Source organism: Chelmon rostratus, chromosome 8 (genome assembly GCF_017976325.1).
Source record: "Chelmon rostratus isolate fCheRos1 chromosome 8, fCheRos1.pri, whole genome shotgun sequence".
NCBI lineage: Eukaryota > Metazoa > Chordata > Actinopteri > Chaetodontiformes > Chaetodontidae > Chelmon > Chelmon rostratus.
Window position 1 is genome coordinate 4,939,269 of NC_055665.1, and position 25,635 is coordinate 4,964,903.

Below are 25,635 nucleotides of genomic sequence, written 5' to 3' on the forward strand. Positions count from 1 at the left end.
TGTCACCACGCAGATTTCACTGTGTTCCATTGAGAAATATTGGCCTTAGCCAGAACTGAATATAGACATTGATGCTCCATGAGCTAGACTGAGACAACTCCATGTTTGCAGCAACGTGAAGCTCAGAAAATATCCTAAATATGGAGTCCAATCAAGTGATTATGATTTTTTTTAGGTGGCTAAAATACATTTTGCTGCTGACTGTCATCCACTGTACTCTATAAATAAGTACCTCATACACCACTTCAAAAAAAAAACAAAAAAAAACAAAACCCAAACTGTCCCTTTAAAGTAAATAATCTGTGATGTTTCCATGAAAAGAATGTCTGCTCAGTAATTCAACAGTTGCAGCTCCATGAAAGCGGCTCTGCACTTCTGAAAACACCTGCTGACTGATTGCTCCACTGCATACCTGGAATTTTATGTTACAGGATGCATCAAAAGCAGCTTGTTTGAAATGAAGTGGGCATTCACACTGGATGCATGACGTCTGCAGCACACGAGCGCGACTGAAGGTCAACTCTGACTCTGACCCACTGTGGACAAACCTGGTGGACTGGTGGACAAGAACTGCTTTCAAGTCGGCTTTATTAGAAGTATTCAAGAGGCAAGCGTTGGTTTTATTTTTTAATGCAAATATTTTCCCTGCTGACTGTGGCTCTATGTGCCCACAGTGACACAAGAAAGCTCATAAAGAAACAGGATAGCCAAATGCAACATATAGACAGTGGGCTATCTGGGTGTTCTGAATGACTGTCGTCAAAGATTACCCTTCACTTAGCGCCCAAGAGCAAAGCCTGGATTATATATTTAATAGCATGAAATAAAAATCCGTTCTGTAAGACGGCCGAGGGATGGACGTCAAGAATGCTGCCGCTTTGAAATAACGTTAGCTAACTTACGTAGCTAACATAACTACATCTTTAATTGACTTTAAAGCAACAGCAACCATATCTGAACATACAGAAACGCGCCAGAATCATAAGTGAATAAAAGTGGTTGGGACTGACCCGAGAAGAACGACAGCAAGCGCACCCAAAAAACGCAGTTTACGTTGAAGTGACAGAGCCCTCTAGTGGTTGTAGTAATTATGACAGGAATAAACGAGAAAGCCAGGTGTCTGTCGTTGCTACTGTCCGAAGGTGATAAAAGTAGTTTTGGGAGTCATTGGTAATCCACCCCTTCATTCATTTAGGTAGGAGGATTATATATATTTGTGATTTAATTTTGAGGACTTGCTGGTAAAGATCCTGAGTACGAGGTCTATGCTTGAGAGAAATCATTACATTAAGAAGGAAGAATTACTGCCCAAGAACTAACCAACCAAATAAAAACAATTAAAATTAAATTTGAGGGCCACCGCTGTGGCCCACTAATGCACCACTTGATACATATCCTCGAAATTAAAATTCTGTCACGACTTCCTCAATTTCTTTAATTTATCACCATGTGACACAAATTCACAAGCAGGTTCCGCCAAAGCCTCAGATCCAGCCAGCTTAAAAGTGATCCGTGTTGATCCACCTGATCACAGGACGTGTTTGTGTTCGGGAGGTAAGAATCCAAAGGTAATCCAGGTATAAGAAGGTTGGTTTCGTGGACGGGCTCATTAACAGGAGACGACATGGCGGTCGGGCCCCCACCGTTTGACTGACAGGTGAGTGTGTTTCAGATGTACCTCAGCACATCTGAGGAGTGAAACCAGCAACCTTCCCCTCATGGAGTCCTCTAACATCTGGGCAACTGCCACCCGTGTTCAGCTGACGCTCTCCACATACACTAATGTACTAAGTGACATTAAGCTGCCACAGCTGATGGGAGACTTAACACCAGACAGTAATTAAACTTCTGGGCTGTTTTCTTTCGCCCAGCTGACTGACACCCCATTAACATCTGGAGGCGTGTGCACTTTGAAGGCGCTGGCAGGTCAGCTTTTATTGTTCCGATCGGCTCTCATCTCCACTGTCCTCCTTGGCAGCAAGCAAATGAGGATTAATAGCGTTTCATTTGAGAGGTGAGCTGGTGGAATACTTCTGATTCACATGTTCAGAGAGGTGCTGAGCAGAAAAGGGTGGAGGCGGAGGAATCCACAGTTCAACTCCCGCTGAGGTGATCAGAGGAACAAAAATCTGAAAATCCAGCGCTTACCCGGGATAAAGCCAGGAGACAAGCGCTCGTCTTCTCAGGAATCCTTGTTAATCTTTAAAAGGTGAGCAGTTATAACAGAGCTGCTGAAGAAAGTCACAAAGGCTAACCACAAAACCAGAGCAAAAAAAGCGGCTGAGCATTCCAGATTTAGACGAGACGTCTGTCTTTTAGCTCTTGGGCATCTTTCTGAGACAAATTACTTTCAGTAGTCAATAGCCTGTAATTAAAATATACCCACTTGATGGAGAGGCAACACTGTCTCTCGGTTTAGTTATGGGTTGGAAAGATTAATTCTGGGGTGTATAACCCTTGTAATTTTCCAACTGCTGTTTATTGTTTTCAGAGGGGGAAAAAAAAGTGCAGACGATAGAAACGTCTCAGCTCGAGGTCTGCTTTGATTTGTTTACTCTTCACACACGTTTGGTTCTCTGTTTTTTGTGCTTTACATGTGCCCTCTCTATGTTTCAGCGAGATAGATGCACTTTATCAATTTGCATTACCGTTCTGGAACTCGTCCACAGCTCTCACACGTCGCCGCCGCAGCTATAATCTCCCCTGCGTTTGAATGCAGAGGTCAGGGACATGTCTGAATCAAGACAATCAGACATGATGGAACAACCGGCATGTTAAAAAGTATAGAAGGTGTCTAAAGGAGAGGGGTCATCCTCAGCTGCCCTCCTTTCCTCTCACTCTACCCTTCTCGTTGGGATTAGACTCACCGGTCCCCCTTGTGGTCTTAGTGACAACTGCAGCACATGTGGGCTTCGGAGGCAGCAACATGAATTTTTGAATAAAACACAGGCTGCATTGAAATCACCAGCTGTTGTCTGTAATGATGAAAACATCCCTAACTTAGCATGAATTTATAATTATGCAGAAAGCAAATTTGAATCTCTTTACTGGAACTTTTCAATTCCCATTCAATCTCCCAGGAGAGAGCTGGTGTGAATCATATGCAGAGACTGTGTGTTTGTGAGTGTGTGTGATTTTTTTTTTAAATGCAGAGCTCAGATGCTTCATAATGAAACTTTTGTGGAGTCCCAAAACCACAACAAATGAACTTTTCTGAGAAGTATTTGCAGGTATCAGCTTACAATAAGACCTCCAGTCCTCCTGCATCTTCTCTGATAAATAAACTCAATGCAGACAATCAGAATCGTTTTTTGTGAGTTCATTTCCTTCAGCTTTCACCTTCTGTTGTCTTCTTCCGGCTTCTTTTACCTCTTCACTAATTCTATTTTGAACCGGGATGTAAATCAAGTATAAATGTAAGTGGATCAGTGTGTTATTTATGCTAAACCCGGTAAGAGAAACACATTCATATTGCAAGTAAACAGCTGCCATTATCTGTGGGCTCCTGCACACCTGCTAGTGCAGAGCAGTTAGCCTGTGTGCAGATGCAAACTGTCAATCATTCCACGCGCGCGCGTACACACGCGCGCACAAGCACACACACACACACACACAACAAAAGGCTGTAAATGCGTGCAAGGGCACGCGCAAATGCCAACACACACACACACACACACACACATGACACAAATAAAAATGTGCAATCAAACCACAATATGCGATGCACACACACACTGTATACACACACACACGCTCACATTGTAGGCTCACACATAACCACATGTGCAGGAGCTGCTCTCACACACACACACACACACACACACACACACACACACAATGGACAGAGACATGACAAAATCAAACAATGAGAGAAGGAGAAATGTTCATTCATGCCTGAACTATTTCATATTTTTTTCTGATTTGAACATCTATTGTGGGAAACATTAACGTAGCCTACAACATGCAGAGGTGTAATAACAGGCATCACCGTGCAGAGACTGTTATATGCTCTTCATGAAGACTATTTAAATTAATTTATTCTCTGAAACTCGACATTTCTCCCGTCTAATTTCAGACTTTGGCAGGAAAAAACAGCGACTTGTGTTCTGCACTTTTCACACAGCAGTCAACACATCCGCAGCTGAAAATCAATTAAAACAGCACAAATACATTTAGACACCGTGAGGGCGAAAATAAAAGCCTTTTTCTCCTCCGTTATCTGTCACTGTCCTGTGCGCCTCGGCTGATTCTGCTCCAGGCTGTGTTCTTAAAGATGTCCAAGAAGAGCAAAAAATAAGAATAATAAAATTATTCCGCTCTCCTGCTAAATTCGGACGAACGTGCGTTCTTTAACGCGGGTTTTTATTTTTATTTTTCGGTTGGGCCCGCGGAAGGATTTTTAAATGTGATGGAGAGGCTGTGTGTGTGTGTGTGTGTGTGTGTGTGTGTGTGTGTGTGTGTTAAACTAAAGTTACAACTGACAAAAAAAGAGAGAGAAAAAAGCAACAGCTTGTATTGCTGAAATAAAAGTGAGTCCGGTTCAGTGGTGACGCATTAAAAATGTTCACTGGCGAATAATCAGAATAATAATTATTTTCTACTAAAAGCCTCGTTTAGATTGCAAAAATTAATGGAAAAAATAGCTGTCGGCAAACACAGCAAGAGAACAGACTGCAGCATTAGCCGCTCTCTCAACAAGCATTGTTCAAACTTAATTATTCTTGAAAACTTTTTTCTTTATTATCACTTTTGCGCGCTTTCAAGCGAATTAGACAAGCGGCTCTTTATGCCGGTGAGAGCATCTGATGTACGGCAGCCTATACGCGGCTGTGTGGTTTCATATTCCGCTCAGGTGTGCGGGGAGGAAAGCTGGCAGGTTGCCCTCCGCTGTTAAAACAACAGGCTTTGACTCTATACGGAGCAAAACGCGCGCCGCTGCGCGCAATCGACTATTTACCAGACTTTTTCCCCCTTCTTCCTCTTCTTGACATGCAAACATGTGGCGTGTAAATATGAAAATGAATGAGTGTGAGAGCTCTCCTGGCACCGTCTCTCTCTCTCTCTCTCTCTCTCTCTCTCTCTCTCTCTCTCTCTCTCTCCCCACACTCAGTCCCCGGAGAAAAGCGCGTCGGAGAGGAGCGGCTGTAAAAACCAAAGTGGGGCAATGAGACAAGCTGCGCCACAGCTGGCAAATCATCGATTTGAGCATCAGAAACGGGGAGGGGCGGTTCGTTTACCTGCCACCCTCTCAAAGCAGCCCTCCTCACATGCCGCCACTCTCCTCTCCTCTACTTCACCCCCGCAGCCCGCAGCGCACGGTTGCTCACATTTCTGCGCTCCATCCGCCGTGTGCGCTCCCCAACTTCAACCTCCGCCAGTGCGGTTTCTGCAAGACGACCCCCCCCCCCCCCTCCTCGACCATAGGACTTTTGACTTTTTAAAGCAGTTTTTCCTCCCACAGAGCAGTCGCCTATTTTTGGATCTCTCGTCGCGGAGCAGTGACAAGAGGTTGTTCGACTTTTGATGGAAAACAAGAGGTCGGGCGACTGCTGACTTTAAAGGTACGGTCCCATAGTGTAGCCTGCGCCGTTTCTCCTCACTCATCTGCCTCTGCTGTCACTCTGTCACACGCCTCGCTTTTTTTATTTGCATGTGTTTTAAGTCACATTTATTTTACTGCACGACTCATAAAAATAAAGTGCATCTCATTGGATTCAGAAGGATGAATGGCTCGCTTCTAAATGAATTAAAAGCAATTTGCAGACCCATCCTCTAAATCACTTAAAACCCACACAGACAAAAAGTGGCTGCTAGGATTTAATATTTCATAAATTAAAAAAATATATACCGAATATGGCTGAGATGCTTAATTGTGCCAAATATAAAAGCACGCACGCAGAACTCTTTTTTTTCCTCGCCATGTTAATTTTAAATGTGCAGAAACGGGCCTGTGTCGTTTCTGCACGAACAAGCACAGCACTCGTGATAGTGGCGGGGTGAAGTACATCCATCTCCTCTAATTCATTAAACAAGTTATCCAGCGCGCGCAGAGGAGCCAGAAGTGATGCTGCCACCGCTGCTGCTGACCTGATGCTTTCAGGAACCTGGGATCTTTGAGCGCTGAACAAAGTTGCTTCACACTTCTTATTTTCCTCTCACGTTATGATCTTTAAAAAAAAAAAATTCTATTTCTGCCTCTTGTTTGTCAAAACTTGGTTTAGGATTTTAAACCTCTTTCTCTTTGACGCATTACGATGATGGTGATGTGTGTTGTCAAACCGCTGACATGTCTGAACAGAAATGCTGAAGCTGTTGCAGCCCAACTGCCCATCTACTTTTACTACTTTTTATTAGGCCATTAGAGCCACTTCATTTATTCCCTCCATATACTTAATATTTAATTACGTGTCAACTTGCTTCAACACTTTTATTGCTGTGGCATGAAACACTTTGTGCAACTCTCAAAAACACACTGCTCTGATTGAGTCCAGTGAGGTAAAAGAAAAAAGATTATTATTTTTTTTTAAAAAGGAAAGATGTGACAGACTCAGAGGCCAGCAAACAGTTAATGGATTTACTGCTGCCTTTCTGCCTGACTTGGTGTGAGGCCGTCACAGAGATGCGATGATACAGAAACGTTGTAGTAATGCTGCTTGGTCTGCCTTGTGGCTTTCGTCACAGTGCTGATAAAGTAATCTCAGGTGCAGCCAAACGTGTTCGTGTGTGTTTGTGAGCGAGACGGTGAGCAGTTATGAGAAGACGTATTGCCATCTTAAAAACTGCGTGGGCACTGATGCTCTGTGGTTTCCAGGTTTTTAAAGGTTTCACTCTCTGCTCCTTTAGAAAATAGCTGACGCCTCGCACGACAGCATGGCCAGAGGCTTTCACTCTGATACTAATGATTATTTGTAGTATCAGCACAAGCACTCTCATCTAAGATAGAGTTTGTACTGTAAGTGTGATCTGTCATGAAGATTGTATTTGTTAATTTGACCGCGGTGCACTAAAACAGATAAAAGTGGAGAGAAAATCCCAATAAAATCTGGTGGAGAAGTTTGCATTAAATTAGAAAAGTGATCAGATAATTTGAGGGAAATTATGCTGATATAATCTCCAGCCTTCAGTGTCACCGGGTGTGTGTTATCTGGCTGTTGCTGCCAGGCTGTGTGCTTTGCTCACATGCGATTATGAGGTCAAGCATGGCACCTCTGCATGGGAAAAAACAGGTTACGGCACAGCACCGGTGAGTTTTCTCCTTTTATCTTTGCAGATCTGTGGCAGTTCAAGGTGCTGTGGTTTATCTGGTCAGTGCCTTTGACTGCAATGACACACAGCCCTTTTCCTGTCTCAGGCTGCCATGTGTCACTTCTTGTAAAAAGTGCTCAGACAAGACGAAAGCCTCAACGGCAGCTCGCGAGCGACGAATCAAAACTTCTCGGTTTTACTCCTCAGCTCTGAGCCCTCGTTACAACCACTTTTTTTTTTTTTTAATATATATCAGCTCGTGGTTGTGAAAGTGGCACAAAAAAAAAATGTCTGCACGCATGTCCACAGCGGTGTGTCGATCTGTCTGGCAAAATTTCTCCACGTAAACTTGTTTGGCAGGAATGATAAGAATCAGAGTGTGAGGACGGCGACGGCGATGGCGGCGGCGGCGCTGCGTACGACTGCCAGGTCACACAGATCCAGCAGTAAAGCCCAGACATCTGTCGCAGCTTATTAGTGTGTAATTAATTCCTTTGAATGTGTTCTGTCGTGCTCGCAGTTCTTACAATAACCCTGTGATTTACAATTAGGAAGAGATCCGGGAAAACACCTCAGTGTTTCCACCTTTCTTCTTCTAACTTGCAGGTTTAACCTTGCAGTTCTCAGATGCCCCCCCCCCCCCCCCAGGTTAGTTTTGTTTTCATTACAACTAATCGAAACTAGTGCACGCTGCATTTACTGTACTGTAGTAGAGGGATAGCAGGAAATCAGCTTGTGATGTTCACAATAAGGGATCTCTTGTCTATTCCCTTTAAAGCCCTGTGACACTTCTGCAGCTCCTCTAGCTGCCACTTCAGGCTGGGACAGGAGGGGCGACGAGGTCTGTGCATCACAGGTTAAACCTCACACCCCTCCAGTGCAGAGCAGATTAGTTCAGTACAATACAGCGGCTGCGTGGTGGCGTGCCGGGCTCTCACTCGAGTTAACGGAGGCTGAAGAGCACCTCATCACAGCGAGAGAAGACGACAAAGTTTGTCCTGTGACCCCAAGAGACCAATTAGCCTGCACGCTGGAGAGCACAGGGCGTGATCTTCTCGCGCTTGTTGTCTCAAAGTGTTATCAAGCTTCAGCACTTTGATTTAAAGCCGAACCCTGCTCCTTGTGTCGCTTACAAGAACATAAAAAACGTGCAGGGAAAGTGCCGCCGCCACACTAAGAAAGAAACCTCTGTACGTCTGCAGCAGCTGCAGCAGTTTTGAACTCCCGCAGCAAAAGATGCAGATTATTAAAACCCCTACTGTTGAGTTTGTGCTGGGAGTTTAGAGCTGGGCTGTGCCTCACTTTGCTGAGACTGATATCTCGGCTAAAACCATTAATCGTCTTTCTTTACCACCTCGATAATTATCGCTGTAGCAAAATAACAGCTCAGCAAACAGTGAAATTATACCTGCGGTAGGGAGCAGAGTAAATACCTGTTTAGCTGCCAGCAAATGTATTTATTAGACTGTCGCCAGTAAATAAGAGGCCTGTCTCGTTTTTTAATGTGTGGCTCTTTGGGGATTCCACCCCTTCACCCCCCCACCCCCCATCCCTCCTCTGTATGAAATAGCTCTGTTATGATTGCTAATAGAAGAGAAAGATAACAATGATTCCCAGTGTTTTTTTCTCTTTTTTGATGACATGTTGCAGCTAGTTTGGAAAAAGAAAAGGTTGGTGTGTTAATAGGGACCGCTGCATTCCAGGGCTCAAAAATGTAAGAAACCCCCCCCCCCCCTTCCAACAGTTACAGACATACCACCCTGGGTGAGTGCTTAGTGTGTGATTCGGGGAGTTACAGCTCATTTTGTCATTATCTGGAAAGTTCTTTATAAAAAAAGAAAAAAGGAGAGGAGGGGGAGTCAGGGGTGTTATGTTGTCCTAGCATGTTTGACTGCATTTATTCTGGCATATGCTTTGCATACTGTTGATCCAGATTCCTTGGCTTAGCGATAAAAGCGTCACATTGTTTTTGGGTCCTGACAATCAGCGGCGTTTGTCGAACGGGTTGGCGTGTCCTCGCCGGGAGATAAAAAACCCAAAGTCCGTCAAGTCGGTTTTGTCACGCTTTTACAAAATGACATCCCTCCTGTGTCGGATGCTTTCTGTTGTTCGTGTTATTTAGCATGCTTCATGCTACCATGGCGAATATAATTTAAGAGAGCATATGCATGTAAGTTTCCACGATTCAAATCACATTATTACAGGTCTCAATGTATGTTTTTCATTTTTTTTTTTAATTCTTGAGAGGGAAAAAAAACTCATTGTCTTTTATTCCGATGCTTGTCTTTATCCAATCTGTGTAGGTTTTTCTGAATCCTTTGTTCAGAGGAAAAAAAGAGAGCGATTTAGAGGAAAGCGCATCCTGCTAAGATCAGGTTGTTAATACCCACCCACATACTCCAATGAAACAATTTCAACAGATACTGTATTCTCTCTCTGTCTCACACACACACACGCACACAAACACACACACACACACCCTTTCCTTATCAACTGTTTTGTTCATCAGTGGCTGGATGATGCATCCTTTGACAAGGGATTAAATATGCAAAGAAAAATATGTAGATAAAGAAGCACATCCTTAAGTCTGCACCTCTCATTCAGTACTTCTGCCTAAGCCTCGATATTAAGAGCCGTTCTCCCCGCATGCTCACATCCCATCGCTTCCTTTCTTTCATCCCGGCGAAGCGTCACTCCTCGCACACTGAGGCCAGTAACACCATCCCATCACCCGCCTTCATTTCTTTGACACTCCCAAGAACTCCCCACAAGGCCGGGGTACTGTGCCCTTCACCGCCTCCCCCCGAGGTCGGGAGAGACCCAGCAGGAAGTGGCAGCCTTTCTCACCCCTTCAGCCCGTCCTCTCTGTGCCACAAAGCCATCTTCAGTCTCTCCTTCTCCCTCCCGCGCACACACAAACACCCCTGTCTTTCTAACTCTATTAATTGTTTATTTGTTGCAATCCACGAGGCAGAAATTAGACTTTAATTATTCGCTCATGTGACGACCGGAGTCCAGCGAGCGGTGACAGAAAAGTCATCTCTTCAGACTCGGCCCTGCCTCTGATGCCCGTTGATTGTTGATGACTAATTGGGTTTATAGTTCGATAAAGGGCGAAGCGAGCGAGAGAGGGAGGGGGTGATAAACAAGGCGGTGGAGGGTCCTCTCGACAAAGGGTGCAGTTTGAATCTTTAATACAGATTCCTGTGAGGATCGAGCTGGCCTGAAAGTGCCACGACACTGAAGCCGACTGCCAGGTCAGGGTTCAGGCGGAGGCCCCGTCCCTGAGGGCTGAGGCCTTGTTCGACGCTGCGCCCGTGCACGCTTGCCACCGCCGAGCGGATGTGTCTGCACGCGTGGGAGTTGTGTACAGTGAACGCCACAAATCTAGGGGGTCGGCGTCGAGAGCGGAGACGTGTTAACCAAGGGGCTCGAGTGGAGCGGCTGTCTTTGAAACGGTCCTGATGTTCGCGCTCCACGGCGCCGCAGACAGCCGCTGAGGCCAACTGGCATTAGGCCTTCGTGTCAGCAGACCTGAGGTGGAGACCACTCGCTCCGCTTCTATTTCTGTCGGCTTCATGTGATTATAAAACAATTAAGCACTTAGGAGTCGACTCTCAGTTCATTACAACCCCCTTGTTCTTTCTTTCTCTCTTTTCTCCCTCCTCCCACACTGAAGCGCGGACATATGAAAATGTAGAAATCACCTTATTTCACAAGTAATTGAAAGCCACGCTGGCTGCGCGAGAGGCTAATGGAAAACATGAAACTAATGTGATCTGGAGGATGTGTTCATTATGGGATATTTAGTCTATCTGTGCTTACCTTGCAACAGCTGATTTTTCACGGTCCCTAAGATGAGGAGACATTAAATAAACCCTGAACTCTGCACAGAAAGTGAACCTTGATGTGTTTTTGTGCAACAGTTGTGCTGACAGATGAGCCATTTAGAAAAAAAAAAAGTGTCAACACGACTGCATTTCTGAGAAGACAAAGAACAAAGTGAGACCTGCGCCGACAAAATGACGACACGCTTGTTAGCTTTCAAATTTTCTACACTTTCTATATTGTTTTTTGGCAGAAGAGGTCATATTTTGTTTTCATAGGGCGTCTGTTGGTTTAGTTTTGAGTCTGAAACCCATTTGTCCGCATAATCAGCGCCAACGGCACTGGACAACTTCTACGAGCCAAAAGTCAAAACCCTCCCTTTTGTGTGAATTCATTCACGATTAAATAAATTAAAGCAGCAGTTGTTAACGTAAAATAATCTCCGTCTGCATCTATTCAGCGCTTTTGTTTAGACGAGAGGTTGATTTCGCTTTTTGCCACTCGTTCGGCTGCTTGTTGGTTTTGCCCGGCATCCACTGCACACCACCCTGCTTTTCATTTTTTTCACCGTACGTGATATCTTGTCTCGCTGGGTTTCATGCGTGCACCCACAGTGATGCGGGCGTGTTGTGACACGCTCCCCGACAGATTATTAAAAAGCTTTGCAGCCTCTAATAATACCATTATGTTTATGTGTGTGTTTTTATTGTGGCAGACACTTGCAGAAAGAGCTCAAAGTCAAACCAGTGACAGTGCTTCCCCCCCTGTGCTGTTTGTGTTTGCCCAGACTGGATGCGCAGACTAATTTGTATTAGTAATCCAAATAATCGTATTAATGCCCATTAGAAGCAACACAAGTGGCGAGCATGAAGACATCACAACACCTACGTACAGTAAGTGATGACGCCGGCTTCGCCTGACACAGTAAATAAAGACGCTTCTTGATGTTGAGCCAACAATGATACATTTTCTTATTCATATTTCCCCCCTTTGTGTGTTGATTATTAGTGTCTTTTTAACGACAAAGACATAACATTTAATTCCTCCTGAGACATAAATATGCGGTTTAAAAAGCAGCAGGCCAGATGTGATAGTTTTGATAATTGTGTTATGGTGAAAACATACAGTACCTGTGGTAATACACAGAGTGCAGGTGAAATGTATCTGCGGTGTAATGCTATGACTCCTGACATTTAAATGAGGTGTCTTTGTTGCTGTTTAGCATCCAGTCTGTCATGTCTCTCATGTCATTTTCATTTTTTTTCTTTACAAATGCAGCCAACAGGCACAAAATCTTGCCTGAACAATTCCACTTGTGCACGTGCACAGCGCACCACGTGCTGTATCTCCCCTACACAAAGCCACACAGGCTTGTAAAAACCCACCTTGAACAGAGCTAAATCTGTATTCAGCACATGATTATAACAGCACACGGCTAGTATTTTTAAACAGGCTTTCTGTATTTCAAAACCCATTTTTTCCCTCTATTCTGTGCGATACAAAACGGTATATGTTAATTGATAATCAGCAGTGTTGATTCAGTGGTGCATTCAGTGCAAATCTGTGCCCTTCTGGATGTCAGAGGGTTTTCACAGCCACGTCGGTGCCAACCTAGCTGGCAGTGCCGGCACCTGTTGGCGGTGCCAAGGCCTGGCAGGGGTTATCGATGCTCTCTGATGGTGCCCGACAATCACAGTGGAAATGACTGCGGCTGCTTGCGTCATGCCAGATAGAAAAGAGCATTTGCCGACAATGGCTCGCTTTCACCGTCGCTCCTGTTTTCCGAACACTGCTAACTGTGGCCAAGGGGTAGGGTGGGGGGGGGAGCAGAGAGAGAGAGAGGGAGGGAGAGACGGGAGCTGCGGCGAACATCATGTAAAACATGTCAACGTGGAAAACATGTCAACATGCAGAATGCTGTGCAGCGGTGCCGCGCAGGTCTAAGTGATGCGGAGTGATCTGCTGAGGAGAGGGTTTGGGGTGTTGGGGGGGGGGCTGCAGCCTGTCTGTGCACGTCATGTAACACAGTGACACCAATGAACCTCCAGAGTCGGCACATTCTGCAAGAATTAAACCCTTTAAAATGCAGCACATCTATTCCAGAGACGAATTATTGCCGGATATTCACTCTTTATTATTTAAAAATGATTAAAAAAACATATTTGCAGGACAATTTCATCCTCTTACCTATCATGTAGCAAAGAGCTCAAGATAGACAGCAACTTCAATATGATTCATTCGGCAATTTTTCTTTCATGTCTTCAGTGACTTTGTGGAAATCTCTGTCACATTTTCAGAAGCTGAATAATATCTCATGTTGGAATGAATCTCTGAAAATATAGTAATTACTCCACAGTTTGGGTCCTTTATTCAGACACATAGCAGAGCCATTTAACCACACTGCACACCGCAGCTGTGTTTAGTACACACTGTTGGCAGCTCACTGAAACCCCGAGAATGGTTAAGATAAGAATTGATCGCTGAATCTGTGCAGCAGCCTCTGCTCACGAATTCGCGCATGTCGGGGTCTTGCACAAACAGTTTCAACAACTGTTATGCTTCCTGTTGAAAAACCACAGCCGTGGGACCCTTTTAAAGTGCAGCCACCCCCTCAAAACTTACACCTTGTGCTAACTCGGCGGCAATATTGCAAGACATTGTTCCATCTCAGGTTCGAAAGGTGAGTTTCACATTGTATTTTTCCGTTAAAAGCCTCTCTGCTGGCCTTCTGCGGTGAATTCCTAATGCAGCCTTTTTGGACACAAATGTGTTTTGAATAGAGCAAACTTTTGACCCCACATCGGTGGGTGGAACAATGATTTGGTTTCACAACCAGGGGTTGAATGGGAGGTGTAACTGTACTGTTTCTACTGTGCGGTGACACCACGCAGCATCACTTCTTCCATCGGCTGATCTGCGCCAGCTTCTGGCCTTCTTTTAAAAGGACTCCGCTATTCTTTCCCCTAAAAGCGAGCTGTTAACACCTCCCATAAACCTGAAAGACTTTCTTCACATTTGTTCCGTAGAGTTTCCTCCACTGTCGCCGTCACCTGACTGTGGTTACCGTCAGGCTAAGCTGAGGAGCTCACGTCTGCAGTGTTGCATTGTTTATGAAACAACAGCTTTGTGTGAGAGGATGTACCATTACTGTATTTATGATTTCACACAGGGGGAGTTTATGAGCCCTGCGAAGATTTAATAGTAAGCACGTAATGTTATGTAGCATTTCTCATGCACCTGACCTCCACAGTCGGCTCGCAACCTCTGGCTTTGCCGTTGTGATAGGTGTACGCGCTTCCTGTTTTCTGTTGGTTTCCTGTTTTTGTTCTGACGCAACGTGGACATGCACGCTTGTACATTTCTCTTTGATGTGGATATTGGCCTGACGAGTCGGATCATATCGTCCCACCCCGCTTCTTCTGTACCTCGTAAAAGAAAAAAAAAAAAGCTTAATGTTCCATCTGCCTCACAGTGGTGATAAATGAATGAATACTTCTTTAGTTTCACCTTCTACTGCATTCATCCTACATTCTATTTATGTACTATCAGTATTACTATATTTCACATGTGTGTAAAAACCCCTGTGGTCTCCACAATGAACTGTGCCTCACACACACTCACCCCTCTGCCTCTTCATAGGACCTAAAGATGGTGAAATGAGAGCTAAATGCATCTACACCTCACACTTGCAGACAGCATTGGTACACATTTATTGTCAGCTCTGTGAGCGCGTGTGTGTGAGAGAGTGTGTGTGTGTGTGTGTGTGTCCACCAGATATTAGTCTGGCCTTTGCTCATAAAGTCAAAGTGAAGCAGTTATTATTAGGCCACCTTAAGGTTGGGGACAAACACCATATCAGGCCTTTATTGACAATATCAACAGAGATTACCTTGTCTGATATTTTTGCCGTTTGCTCCAGAGCAACAAAGCCCGCCAGCAGGGAAAGGTTCATGAAATAATTACAAAATAATAACAATAGCTCTCACATCAACTTGAGAAAACCTTCCAGCTTGCTATTGTTTGCAGAGATTGTGTGCCTCTCCAGCCTCTAAACATTCCTCCTTTTCAGTTGTTCCTCCACTTTGACAGTTCAGGGTTTTGTTGACAATATCAACAGAGATTAGCTTGTCTAATATTTTGGTATAATCATGTTTGACATAGCCTGGCATGGAGGTAAATTTTGTGAGATAATAGCAGAATAATGACAGTGCAAAAGCTAAATGTTGAGATGGGAAATGCCTGCCAACTTTCCTTGATGTTTACTGACAAGAATATATGCGCATCTACGGGACAACCCACCAAAAATCACTTTTTTTATTTGTAGTATGTGGAGATTACACTGCTTTTCTAGCAAAGATCCACACAAACTGACCTAAATGATAGAACAATGAAAGAGGAAAAACACCTTTTTGAAAATATATTTCATTTTTCTTTGTTTAGAGATTATATCATGCAAGAATACAAGTGTTTTATTCATGCAACAACTAAATATCTCTCAACTTGACACTGAGTTCTGTCTGCTGACAAACCACCAAGCTACAACAACGGACGTAGCGCTCCGCCTTTAGTGTGCGGAACAATAGAGCCTTCCTACTTTTTAATGCCAAAAATATTTATTGTGTAAATTCAGAGTTCAGGGTATAAATAAATACCCACTTGAATAAATAGATATTTATTTTTTGCGTCATAGTCAGTGTCTAAGAATGAACATTAACTGGGAGTCATATACTTTTTCCATTTGAATAAAGATCTCTTGAAAGGCTTTGTGATTTCTGATATCAATTCAGAGCAGAAATATTAAGAAGTAAATCTATGACAAACTTTTGATGAGCTAAAAGAGCCTCGAGATGAACCTCTATTGCGATTGCACATGCAAAAATCCACATCTTTTAAAGAAGATGCAAGTTAAAGGAGGTTTTTAGCTTTTCTGCGTGTGTTTTTGGGTTCCCTTTAGTTTATAGTGATGTTGGTTTCCCTCAGAGTGACTGCCGCTGCCTGGAGGTCAAATAGTCACCTTAACTCCTGCACATCACTGAATGTTGAATATTTTGTAAAACAGAAACGATGCATTGTGGAAAAGTAAATTAAAAACGCATCATAAATTAAGGTATCCAGTGTGTGTGTGTGTGTGTGTGTGTGTGTGTGTGTGTGCGTGCGCGCGAGCATCTGTGTGTACCCGGTAATAAATGCAGGACCGCCTCACTCTAATCAAGCTGATTAAAAATTCCTGCGCGCACAGCCGGAAATCGCACCACCGTTCGTCTCTGGTGTGTGCGTGTGTGTATGTGTGCGCGCGCGCGTGTGTGTGACAGCGTGTGCATACATGTGTGTTTATGTGTGTGTGTGTGTGTATTTTTTCTCCCTGCCCACTTTCTCCACTTTATTTGTCTCCGCCAGGACTTTCGGCCTGAGGTGCGGAGGAATCATGTTTTTTTTTTGAAAGGGGATTATTTCTCTCCTCCTCACACCCCCCCTCACGCACACACATTTCCACACACACACACACACACACCTCCTATCTTCTATTTTTTCCTTTCTTTTTTCTTTTTTTTGCCCCCTCTCTGCACGCCATTTGAAATGAGGAGGAGAAAGGGAAGGCACAAGCGGCGGCAGCACCAGCAGCGAGGAGAGGAGAGGGGGGAGTGATGAGTCAATACAACTAATAATTTAATGGGGACAGAGAGAGGGAGAGACGGAGTGAGAGGGGGAGAGACAGAGAGGGAGATAGAAAGAAAGAAAGAGGAGCTCCGTCCGGACGCCAATCCCCAACCAACAGGACACCTCCTACTCTCACTACCGCCGGCAGCCCTCCTGCGCGTCCACAGCCAGCCTTATTTACGCTCGACATCGGAAAGTAAACCGCACTTTTTGACCCCCCTCTCCTTGTTTTATTTTGCGAACCTGTGTCGACTGTCCGCATATCGTCTCCACATCGCCTCGACAGCCGAGCTCTCACTGTCGGTTATCAGCATTTCTCTCTCTCAGTCAGCCTCTGCCGGCGGTCACATCCACAGACAGCACTAGCTAAACCGACGTTAAGCTATTTTTTTCCGCGTCCCTTCGCGAACACACGCACACAGCGAGGGGTTTGTTAGGTCTCGGCGGCGGTTATTATCACTACAACTGTGTCCGAGGTGCTGTCGGTGCGTGCTGGCGGGGGCTAACTGTGCTGTACGGCTGCCCGCCTGCCGCTAAAGCGATTCGGATGTTGTGGTGCGAACTAAAGCAGAAGTCGCCTTCACTTGTAAGCGACGGACGCGGCTAGCCGCTCACTTTGTGCTAAATGTCGCTGCTCCTAACGGCTTCGCTCGGCGTTTTTTTCCCTCCTGTTGGACGGAATTAGCTACCGTTGGGGCTACACGGACACACACACACACACACACACACGCTCTCACACACACACACACACATTACCGCTTACCAATGTTCGCCTATCTCGGTCCATCTCGCCCGCGTCGTCTCTCGCACAGACCCGCGTTGTTGTTTTTCCGCACCGCCTGTCAGTCCTCCGCGAAGAATAGCAGGAGAAAGCGTCTTTTTAAACACTGATTCATTTTTATTATTATTATTTTTTTAAAGCGCCGCTGGCTGTCATGCACACGTAGAGAGAGGTAACAGGAGAGGAGCCGGGAGTTGTTTTGGGGGGGTTTCTTTTTCTTTTCTACCCTGGCCAAACTTGAAGAAGACGCGTTTTCCAGGCGGCGTTTTATGCTCCCCAGTGCTGAAGTGCTGCGTTTCAGGTTGGTTCGGCAGATTTTTTTTTCCTCTCAACTTGTCCTCCCTTAACTCCCCCCTTTTCGAGGCAATGTGTCCATTTGAACTATTGCTCCTGTTTTCCTGTGTTTTAAGGTCATTTAAAAATCCTGACCTGGATCCGGGTCTGGATTCCTTTGGCCCCCTTATTTGTGGGGAATTAGTTGCCTCATTGCATGTTAAGAATGGTGGAGTTGATGGTGTTTTGTGTGGGGGGGTGGATGTTTTTGCCCTTTTCACTCTTTGACAGCCGCATTCCTGTCCATGTTCATCAGCTCAGCGCGTTAACCTGCGTGCAGAATAACCTGTCATTACTTTATCATTGCAGTTTCATAGACGAGCATGTCCCATATTAGACTGATCAAACCTTAAAGTTTACCCACACACTTCGAATGCTGTCTGAATCGTGTGCTTCAGCCTCAGCGCCTCTGTAGCCGTGCACTAAAGCACCTGTGGTTAAAGCTGCCACAGACTCCATCTTCCCTCCCTCTCTTATTTCTCCCTCGTCTCTTCATTCTCAACTTTTGACGGCCGTCCGCGTGAGTCAGCAACTGCTCGATTTCAAGTTTTCCTGCAGCCAAAGTTGTGGACTGTGCCGTGAATACCTCCCTGCACTTGCACGGTCTAAAAATAAAGTTCACACCTGTAAAGCCGTGTAGCTGATGGCGTGCGCGTCTGTCACAGCAAAACGACGTTGCGGCCTTTGGCCTCCTTTTCCCTCCGAGCTGCGTCACGAATGTGAAGCCACGCCGAGTGACTCAGAAACCGAGTTGCGTTCGTCTCCCCTCTCTGCGTGTGCCGCAGCACAACCTTGTTCCTTGAACTGCACTGTATTCATTCAAGTGGAATCTCCCAGCAAATTAATGTGTTTGCACTAAAACCGGGGCTTGTTTGCCCCCTCTCGCATGGGAATCTCTAGCGGGACACCCATACATAATACATGTGTTGAAAAATGGGAACATTACAGCAGCACGAAAACGTCACCGTGGCCTGAGCCGACATAACTGAAGCGAATTGACAGTTATTGCCGTAATGGGTCTGTTCTCAGAGGTTTCACTTACTTAAAGCACGCTCTATAAAAATGTCCCCTCACGTCTTCACATGTCAGTGACATCAACACAGAAGATTTTGTGTTCATCGCCCCCCGTACCACCTTTCAGACGTTCTTTCTTTTATGCCGCGCACACATCTCCGCTGACAGCCGGATCGTTCTGTGTGTCTCCCCAGGTGATAGTGAGCAGAGGTGCTGAGAATGATGGAACATCTCAGCGAGACGTGTTTGGGCAAGGAGAACTCCGAGCTGGTCAACAGCATGGCAGAGGCCAAGGCCCCGCCGGCCAAGCTGCCCCGGCTGGAGCAGAACGGCAGCCCCCTGGGCCGGGCCAGGCTGGGCAGCACCGGGGCCAAGCTCGCCGGGGTCCCGTACAAGCCCACCAGCCACCTGCTGAAGACCTGCCACAAGAGAGGTAAGAATGAGAGTGTGTGTGTGTGTGTGTGTGTGTGTGTGTGTTAATCAGCAAGAATTTAGTTTGATTTAATGTTTGTAATCCAGTAAGAGAAAATACCAAGAATTTGCAGCTTTACGCATCTCAAATTTGAAGGTTTTCCGATTTTCTCATGATATTTCATTTGATTTTAAATGAATCCTTTATTGGACAAAGCAATTTGAAGACTTCATTTCAGATTCTGGGACCGACATCTCTCTCTGGTTTTGATAGAGCTGAAATGATTAGTGGATGAATTTGACACTAAATTAAAATTTTCAAGCAAACATACCAAACATTTGCTTCTCAGATTCTCTGATTTGCTGCTTTTCTTTGTCTATATGTGACAGAAAAGTGAATATTTTAGATTTTTAAACTGTCAGTGGAAGAAAAAGTAAATTTTAAGGTGACATTTTCAGCTTTGGGAAATTCTCATGAACATTTTTCACAATTTTCTGACATTTTATTGACTATTATTCGAGAAAATAATGAGAATAATATTAATTTTAGCCCTTTTGGACTGAAAGATTAATTAATTTGTTAAATAATTGATTAGATAATCAATAAAGGAATTATACATTAGTTGCAGCCTGAGTCTGTACAAACTGATTTGGACACAAATATAGTTGAACTAACTTTTTGCACAAGTAAGAGAAGAATAAACCACGTAAATAGAGGAAAGCTATTTAAGTGCAGTTTAAATAGCCCCCCTCCCACACACATACACACCACCTTCCACCCACCACCGCCACCCCCTGCATGCTCTCCAAAACTCTTAAACCTTTTTACAATGCATCTTTAGTCATCTCTGCACACACACACACACACACACAGCACACACTCCCACTTATTTGCCCAGACAATAGCTAATAGAAGAGCACTGTGAGAATTATTCCTGTGTCGCTCTGCATCGCGCTGTGTCACGGCTCCTCTCACCAACCGCAGCCCTCCTGCTCCGACATTTGCTTATTAAGGGAAAGTTTCGGTCCTTTAAGAGCCATTCCTGTTTAAAGGGAGCCTTTACTTTGAGATTATGACATATCTTTTTAATATAACTGGTGTCGTCTCGTGAAAAACGCGGCGGGCATAGCTATCCAAAACATGAACCTTTTTATGATTATGGTTTTGTTTTTTTTTGTTTTTTTGTCTTTTTTTTTTTTCAGTGGGTCGGAAATGAGTTTCCAAACCTGCCGGTTTGGAGTTGTAATGGCACTTGGCAGCTAAGGCTCGTCTGTTTGTTTGTTTGGCTGGTTTGGTTTTCTTTGGGCAACAGGGACTCGGGAACTCTTGGAATGCGGCTGTGTGAGTGTCCTCGGATGGGCCGTTTCTCTTATTTGCTCCTTTAATCTACGTGTCGCACTCCAGCAGAGAGAGCCTAATTTTTCACCTTCATCATCTCTACTTCTCTTGGCCTCCTACGACGTTTGTTCCTCCAAGCCTCCTCGTCGCCCTCCCCTTCCCGCTCGTCGGTTTGTTTCATTTAGTTTTTTTGGTTTCTTCCTGGGTAAAGGCTGAAGCAGCCGAGGGAGGCGGGCGGTCCGCGGCGGAGGCTTCGCAGAGGGCCCACAGTGGGCATTGTGTCCGAGCCCGAAACAATATTTACCGCAGCCCTCTCTGGGCTCCCTGGAAACAAAGCCAGTATTGATCCCCCAAATGAACCTACACAGCAGTCTTTATTGTTAGATCTTTATCTATTAAAATCAGGGGAGGAGAAAAGCAGCTCTTTCAGCACATTCCCTGGCATCTGTCGGCTTATTGATTGTTTTGCCAGAGCTGTGTGCATCTTCTGGAATGCCTGGGATTGGAAAATATTAGAACGTGATTCATTTTAATCGGCAAGAACAATAAATGTACAGAAATGTGTTCAGATGACAGTACAGTGGAGACGTACGTAGAAAGTAGGGCATCGGGGCACCTCACAAACAATGTACAGTGAGCTGTAGAGTCCTTCTTCGTCAAATTAGAGATTTGTGCTGTTGTTTTCATTCAGACAGAGACTTCAAAAGGCCACGTTGTTCCCCTGCCCTTAAACTTTCTGAAATTTCAGGGATGTTATTTTAGAAAAAATGGCATATCGGATGATATTTGCACAGTGGGTCCCTTGAACATTCGGCAGTCTTTGGACAAGGATTGCTCATTCCACCTAAAAGCAGAGCCACTGTTGACACAGACTAGTAAACCTCAGGGCACAGAGGTGGCTCGGGATTTGAAGCGCTGCATCATGGGAAGATGATTTTGGGTTGGCAGGCAGAAGGAAGGCTAATGTGAGCCCAGATCCTTGATAGTGAATAAAAAGTTTATTGTGCCAAAAGGAAGAGACGTTTGAGCTGAAGGATTTCTGTGTCTGCTCCATGTTTGTTCACATCGAGCTGAAGATTATCGTTCTTTCTTATGGAATATGTATTTGCTTATTAAACTCAAACACTCAAACTAGTGCAGCATCTCTGTCATATTCTGCCATCATCTTGAAACCGGAAAGGGGAACCTAAGACCGCAGGAAGAAATCCTCAAAGAGCTGATAAAAAAAAAATCGGGATTACAGATGGAAAAACCATCTTTGACAAACTCAGGATTGTGAAAATTACATGACAAAAGAGAGACTTTGTTCTGCCAAAAGAAGTCGAACAAATTCAGTTTGTGAAATTCGGCAGGTTATTGTGCACCTAGGGAGTATTTGATTCCTGGTGTTGATGTGAGAGTTTGGCACTGAGACAAAGAGGTGAAGAAATTGGCCTATAAAAGATGAGAAATCCCTTTCTGGTCCACGCTCTCCCCTCAGTTATTCTCTGTCCAGAACTTCCACTCACTCATAATCCTTTGACGCTCACCCTCGGTGTAACTTAATCATCGGTGCTAAATATTAATCTTGTGCCTCCACAAACGCACAACACTGAAGGTTAAAGTTGTCATGTGAGGAAGTCCTCCGGTTCTAAGTTGTGCCTCTGTGCCCGCAGGCAACATGCTGCCTGTGTTCTGTGTGGTCGAGCACTACGAGAATCCCATGGATTTTGACAGCAAGGAGGAGCACGCCGAGTTCGTCCTGGTGCGCAAGGACATGCTCTTCAACCAGCTCATCGAGATGGCCCTGCTGTCGCTGGGCTACTCCCACAGCTCAGCGGCCCAGGCCAAAGGTAACCCCTCCCCGACTCATCGCTTTCCTCTCTGTCCTCGCACTTATTTTTCTTGCTTTATCTCTTTGAAGCTCATTAATTCTTCTTTACGGTGTTTTGCCTCACACACACATGCTGCACACACCCTGTGACCATTATAGCATACCGCCAGTAGATCTGAAGCCACAGTAACACATCCTGACACTGATCCCAGACAGGAGACGCTCTCAGGGGTCACACACACACACACACTCACACACACACTCACACACAGATGTTTGCTTGTTCACACAAACTCTAAACACACAGGCTTACACACAGAAATTTTTATATGCACATTCACATACCATGCATATAATCAAGTAGCGCACACACACACACACACACACACTTGTACTGTATATATTTATACACACATACACTCAGTGACTCAGTAGGTGGGAGGGGCAGGTGAAGGAAAGGGTCTGCTAATTGCACTTGAGCACACGCAGGCCGAGGGTGGCTGTTTCAAGGTGCCTCTTAGCATGCTCTTTTATTATAGCCTGTCCATCACACTTACACACACACACACACACACACACATTTAAGTACTCGCCCTCGCCCGTAAGCTTACATCCTGTTGCGTGGGCTGTAGCTTTTTTTAAATTCTTACATTATTATTTTGATTTCAGTTACAAATAAAGTATACGAAGAGTGTTTACGGCACCAAAATGCGTCTAGAGTGGCACCACGTGGCTTAATTCATACCGTGCATAACGTGTTACTGTTTTAAATAAGCCGACTCCGTGAACTGAGATGCTATCGTGAACTTTGTGCTGATGTTCTCTCTCGCTTTCATGTTCGCTCTTGTCTCCATCGTGGTGCTTTTGTGTGTCGTGATTCCCACGTGTCCACCTTCACCCATGTGTGTGCATATGTGTGCACGTTGCATCGCCCAGGTATGATTCAGGTGGGGAAGTGGAACCCCGTCCCCCTGTCATACGTGACAGACGCACCGGATGCTACAGTGGCTGACATGCTGCAGGACGTCTACCACGTGGTCACGCTTAAGATCCAGCTGCACAGGTAAGAACGCACGCACACACAGGCAGGTCGTTTCCTCTAAAATGTGTGTAGATGATGCAACTTTTTTTTTTTTTTTTACATGCCTACCACCCACACAAGTGCAGTGTCATAACCTAAAACAAACACACATGCACAGCACACTAGTGTTGGATTTCTTTCATACATATAGAGGCAGGTTTTACCTGCTGGTCTTTGCTTCCAACACTCACACACAGCACGTATCGTATGCCCAGAGGCAGGTGCCAATCAGCCGATGCCCTCTGCATGTTTGATACTGAGAATAGCAACATTGCTCACACACAACAGACTGACCTTTCCCGGGAAATGGGAAAAACCCATTTGAATACTGAAAACTTCCTCATTTCATGGTGCTAAAGAACCACAGAGACTGGTTTATTTGTCAATTTAACCGTTAAGTGATGGGAACACAGATACCAAAATCACCCTTGAGTCCATGCTAACAGTTCAGCTTACACTGTGATGAGTGATCAAGTAGATTTATCTCTCGTAGCTGCTCTGCATTTAACTGGTAAGTGATGTGCAGATAACAGTGGCATGTTTGCATTGGAGATCGCTAAAGTGATATACAATAATAAAGTCACAGTTTTTGAACCGAGCGCTACGTTAGCTCTTTTCATGAAAAAAAAAAAAAAATGTGGTGGGCAACTGGAGACTGCTCACGGCTAAAAATGACTCCACAGAAGATGAATATGAGGTTGTCCACCTGAAATAGTTCCATAAATAAAGCTGCCTGCACTGGCTATTTTAAGTGAAATATGTTTCTTCTACATCCACATCACATATAATAAAGAGGACTAACAAGCTAAAACCTTCCACACCGTACTGCTAGCTGTCTTGTGCCGTCACTCACCATATTGTATGCTAAATGCTACTCTGTAGGAGTGAGGCTTCGTTGTATTTATACACACAGGGAGGGCATACGAGCATTTATAGACATGGATGCAAGCGGGCTCATGTGTGTTCACACACACACACGCACACACACAAAAACAGCCGGGTGGCGCTGGTGTGGAGGCTTGTGCCAGCTGCTGTTCCTACTCTTTTTCTACCTCACTCTGCCTCTTCCTCTCTCTTCCCTCTCTCTCCCCTCTCCTTCTGTCTCCCCCCCTCCGCCACCACCCGCCTCCACCAGTCAAGTGCTCACACATACACATACACACGCTCACTGACGTGAACTCGTCCACCAGCCAGAATGCAGAAGGTTGTGTGTATATCCGGCATGCTCGCCCTGAATGCATGGATAGCTGTCTTTCCCCACTACCCCTTTCTGCCTCTCCCCCCTTCCCTCCTCTTGTTCACTTCCTTCTCCCCAGAGGCTCTCTGGCTGCTGGAGCAGTTTAAGGTGTTCTGGAAAATCCATTGTTTGCGTGCGTGTGTGTGCGAGGCTGTGTGTTTTCTTACAAGCAGATGTTAGCCTCGACCGTTGCACGCATCCTTTTCTCTTCCAGTGTTATCTCCTTGCTCGTAATGTTTCCAACACACCGACTGGCAGATTTATGGACACACACACACGCTTGCACACACACACACACACAGCGTCCTGTGCACTTATACACTCATCATCCCTCGCTCAGTCTCTCATCTCTCACTTGTGAAGTGTCACGGCAGGTTTAACGAAAAGTAATTCAGCGACACGTGCAACGCGAAACACATCGAACATATGTCTTGCACACGTGAAGTGTTCATCCAGAGCGAACTGGGCGCTGTGACTGGCGCTCAGTTCGATTCCTCCACGCTCCCACCCACCGCGTAAATACATTTCTCATTTTCAAACCCCCCGAAATCAGAGTGTTCCTCAGGTAGAGCCGAATCCCTGAGGCACGCAACTCTAGCACCAGCTCACGTCAAAGCCAATCTATTTGATATATAAATCTATTTTGATTTTGCTGCATATTGTTGTCAGTATTGTTATTGTTTTGTATTTGTTTTTCCCCTTTTCTCTCCCCGCCCCGCCATCCCTTCATCCCCCCCAACCCCACCCCACCCCAGCCCTGACTGCCGCAGAAATCTAGCCAGTAACACCTTAAATTGTTTTGCCGAGCACAACGAGCCAGGAAGGTAGAAGTAACACGAAATAATAGTCGCCACATGCAGCTGATGTATAATTCATGCATCAATCCAGCAGATGT

At 45.1% G+C, this 25,635-nt stretch overlaps 1 protein-coding gene across 9 annotated transcripts in view; it reads left to right on the plus strand.

The window, feature by feature from the left end:
- The first annotated feature begins 5,279 nt into the window (after positions 1 to 5,279).
- The window catches only part of LOC121609936 (DNA-binding protein SATB1), a 61,377-nt gene continuing 41,021 nt past the window's right edge, over positions 5,280 to 25,635 (plus strand). For 4 of the 9 annotated variants that reach the window (XM_041941734.1, XM_041941739.1, XM_041941738.1 and 1 more), the window contains exons 1-5: positions 5,280 to 5,561; positions 19,054 to 19,292; positions 22,265 to 22,441; positions 23,359 to 23,485; positions 25,496 to 25,564. In XM_041941734.1, coding sequence (XP_041797668.1) covers positions 19,079 to 19,292; positions 22,265 to 22,441; positions 23,359 to 23,485; positions 25,496 to 25,564 — 587 coding nt within the window. In that variant the 5' untranslated portion in view covers positions 5,280 to 5,561; positions 19,054 to 19,078. Of the gene's footprint in view, positions 5,562 to 13,721; positions 13,754 to 16,726; positions 17,814 to 19,053; positions 19,293 to 22,264; positions 22,442 to 23,358; positions 23,486 to 25,495; positions 25,565 to 25,635 lie in introns of those variants that run through there. The other 5 variants (XM_041941737.1, XM_041941742.1, XM_041941740.1 and 2 more) reach the window with 3 other exon arrangements.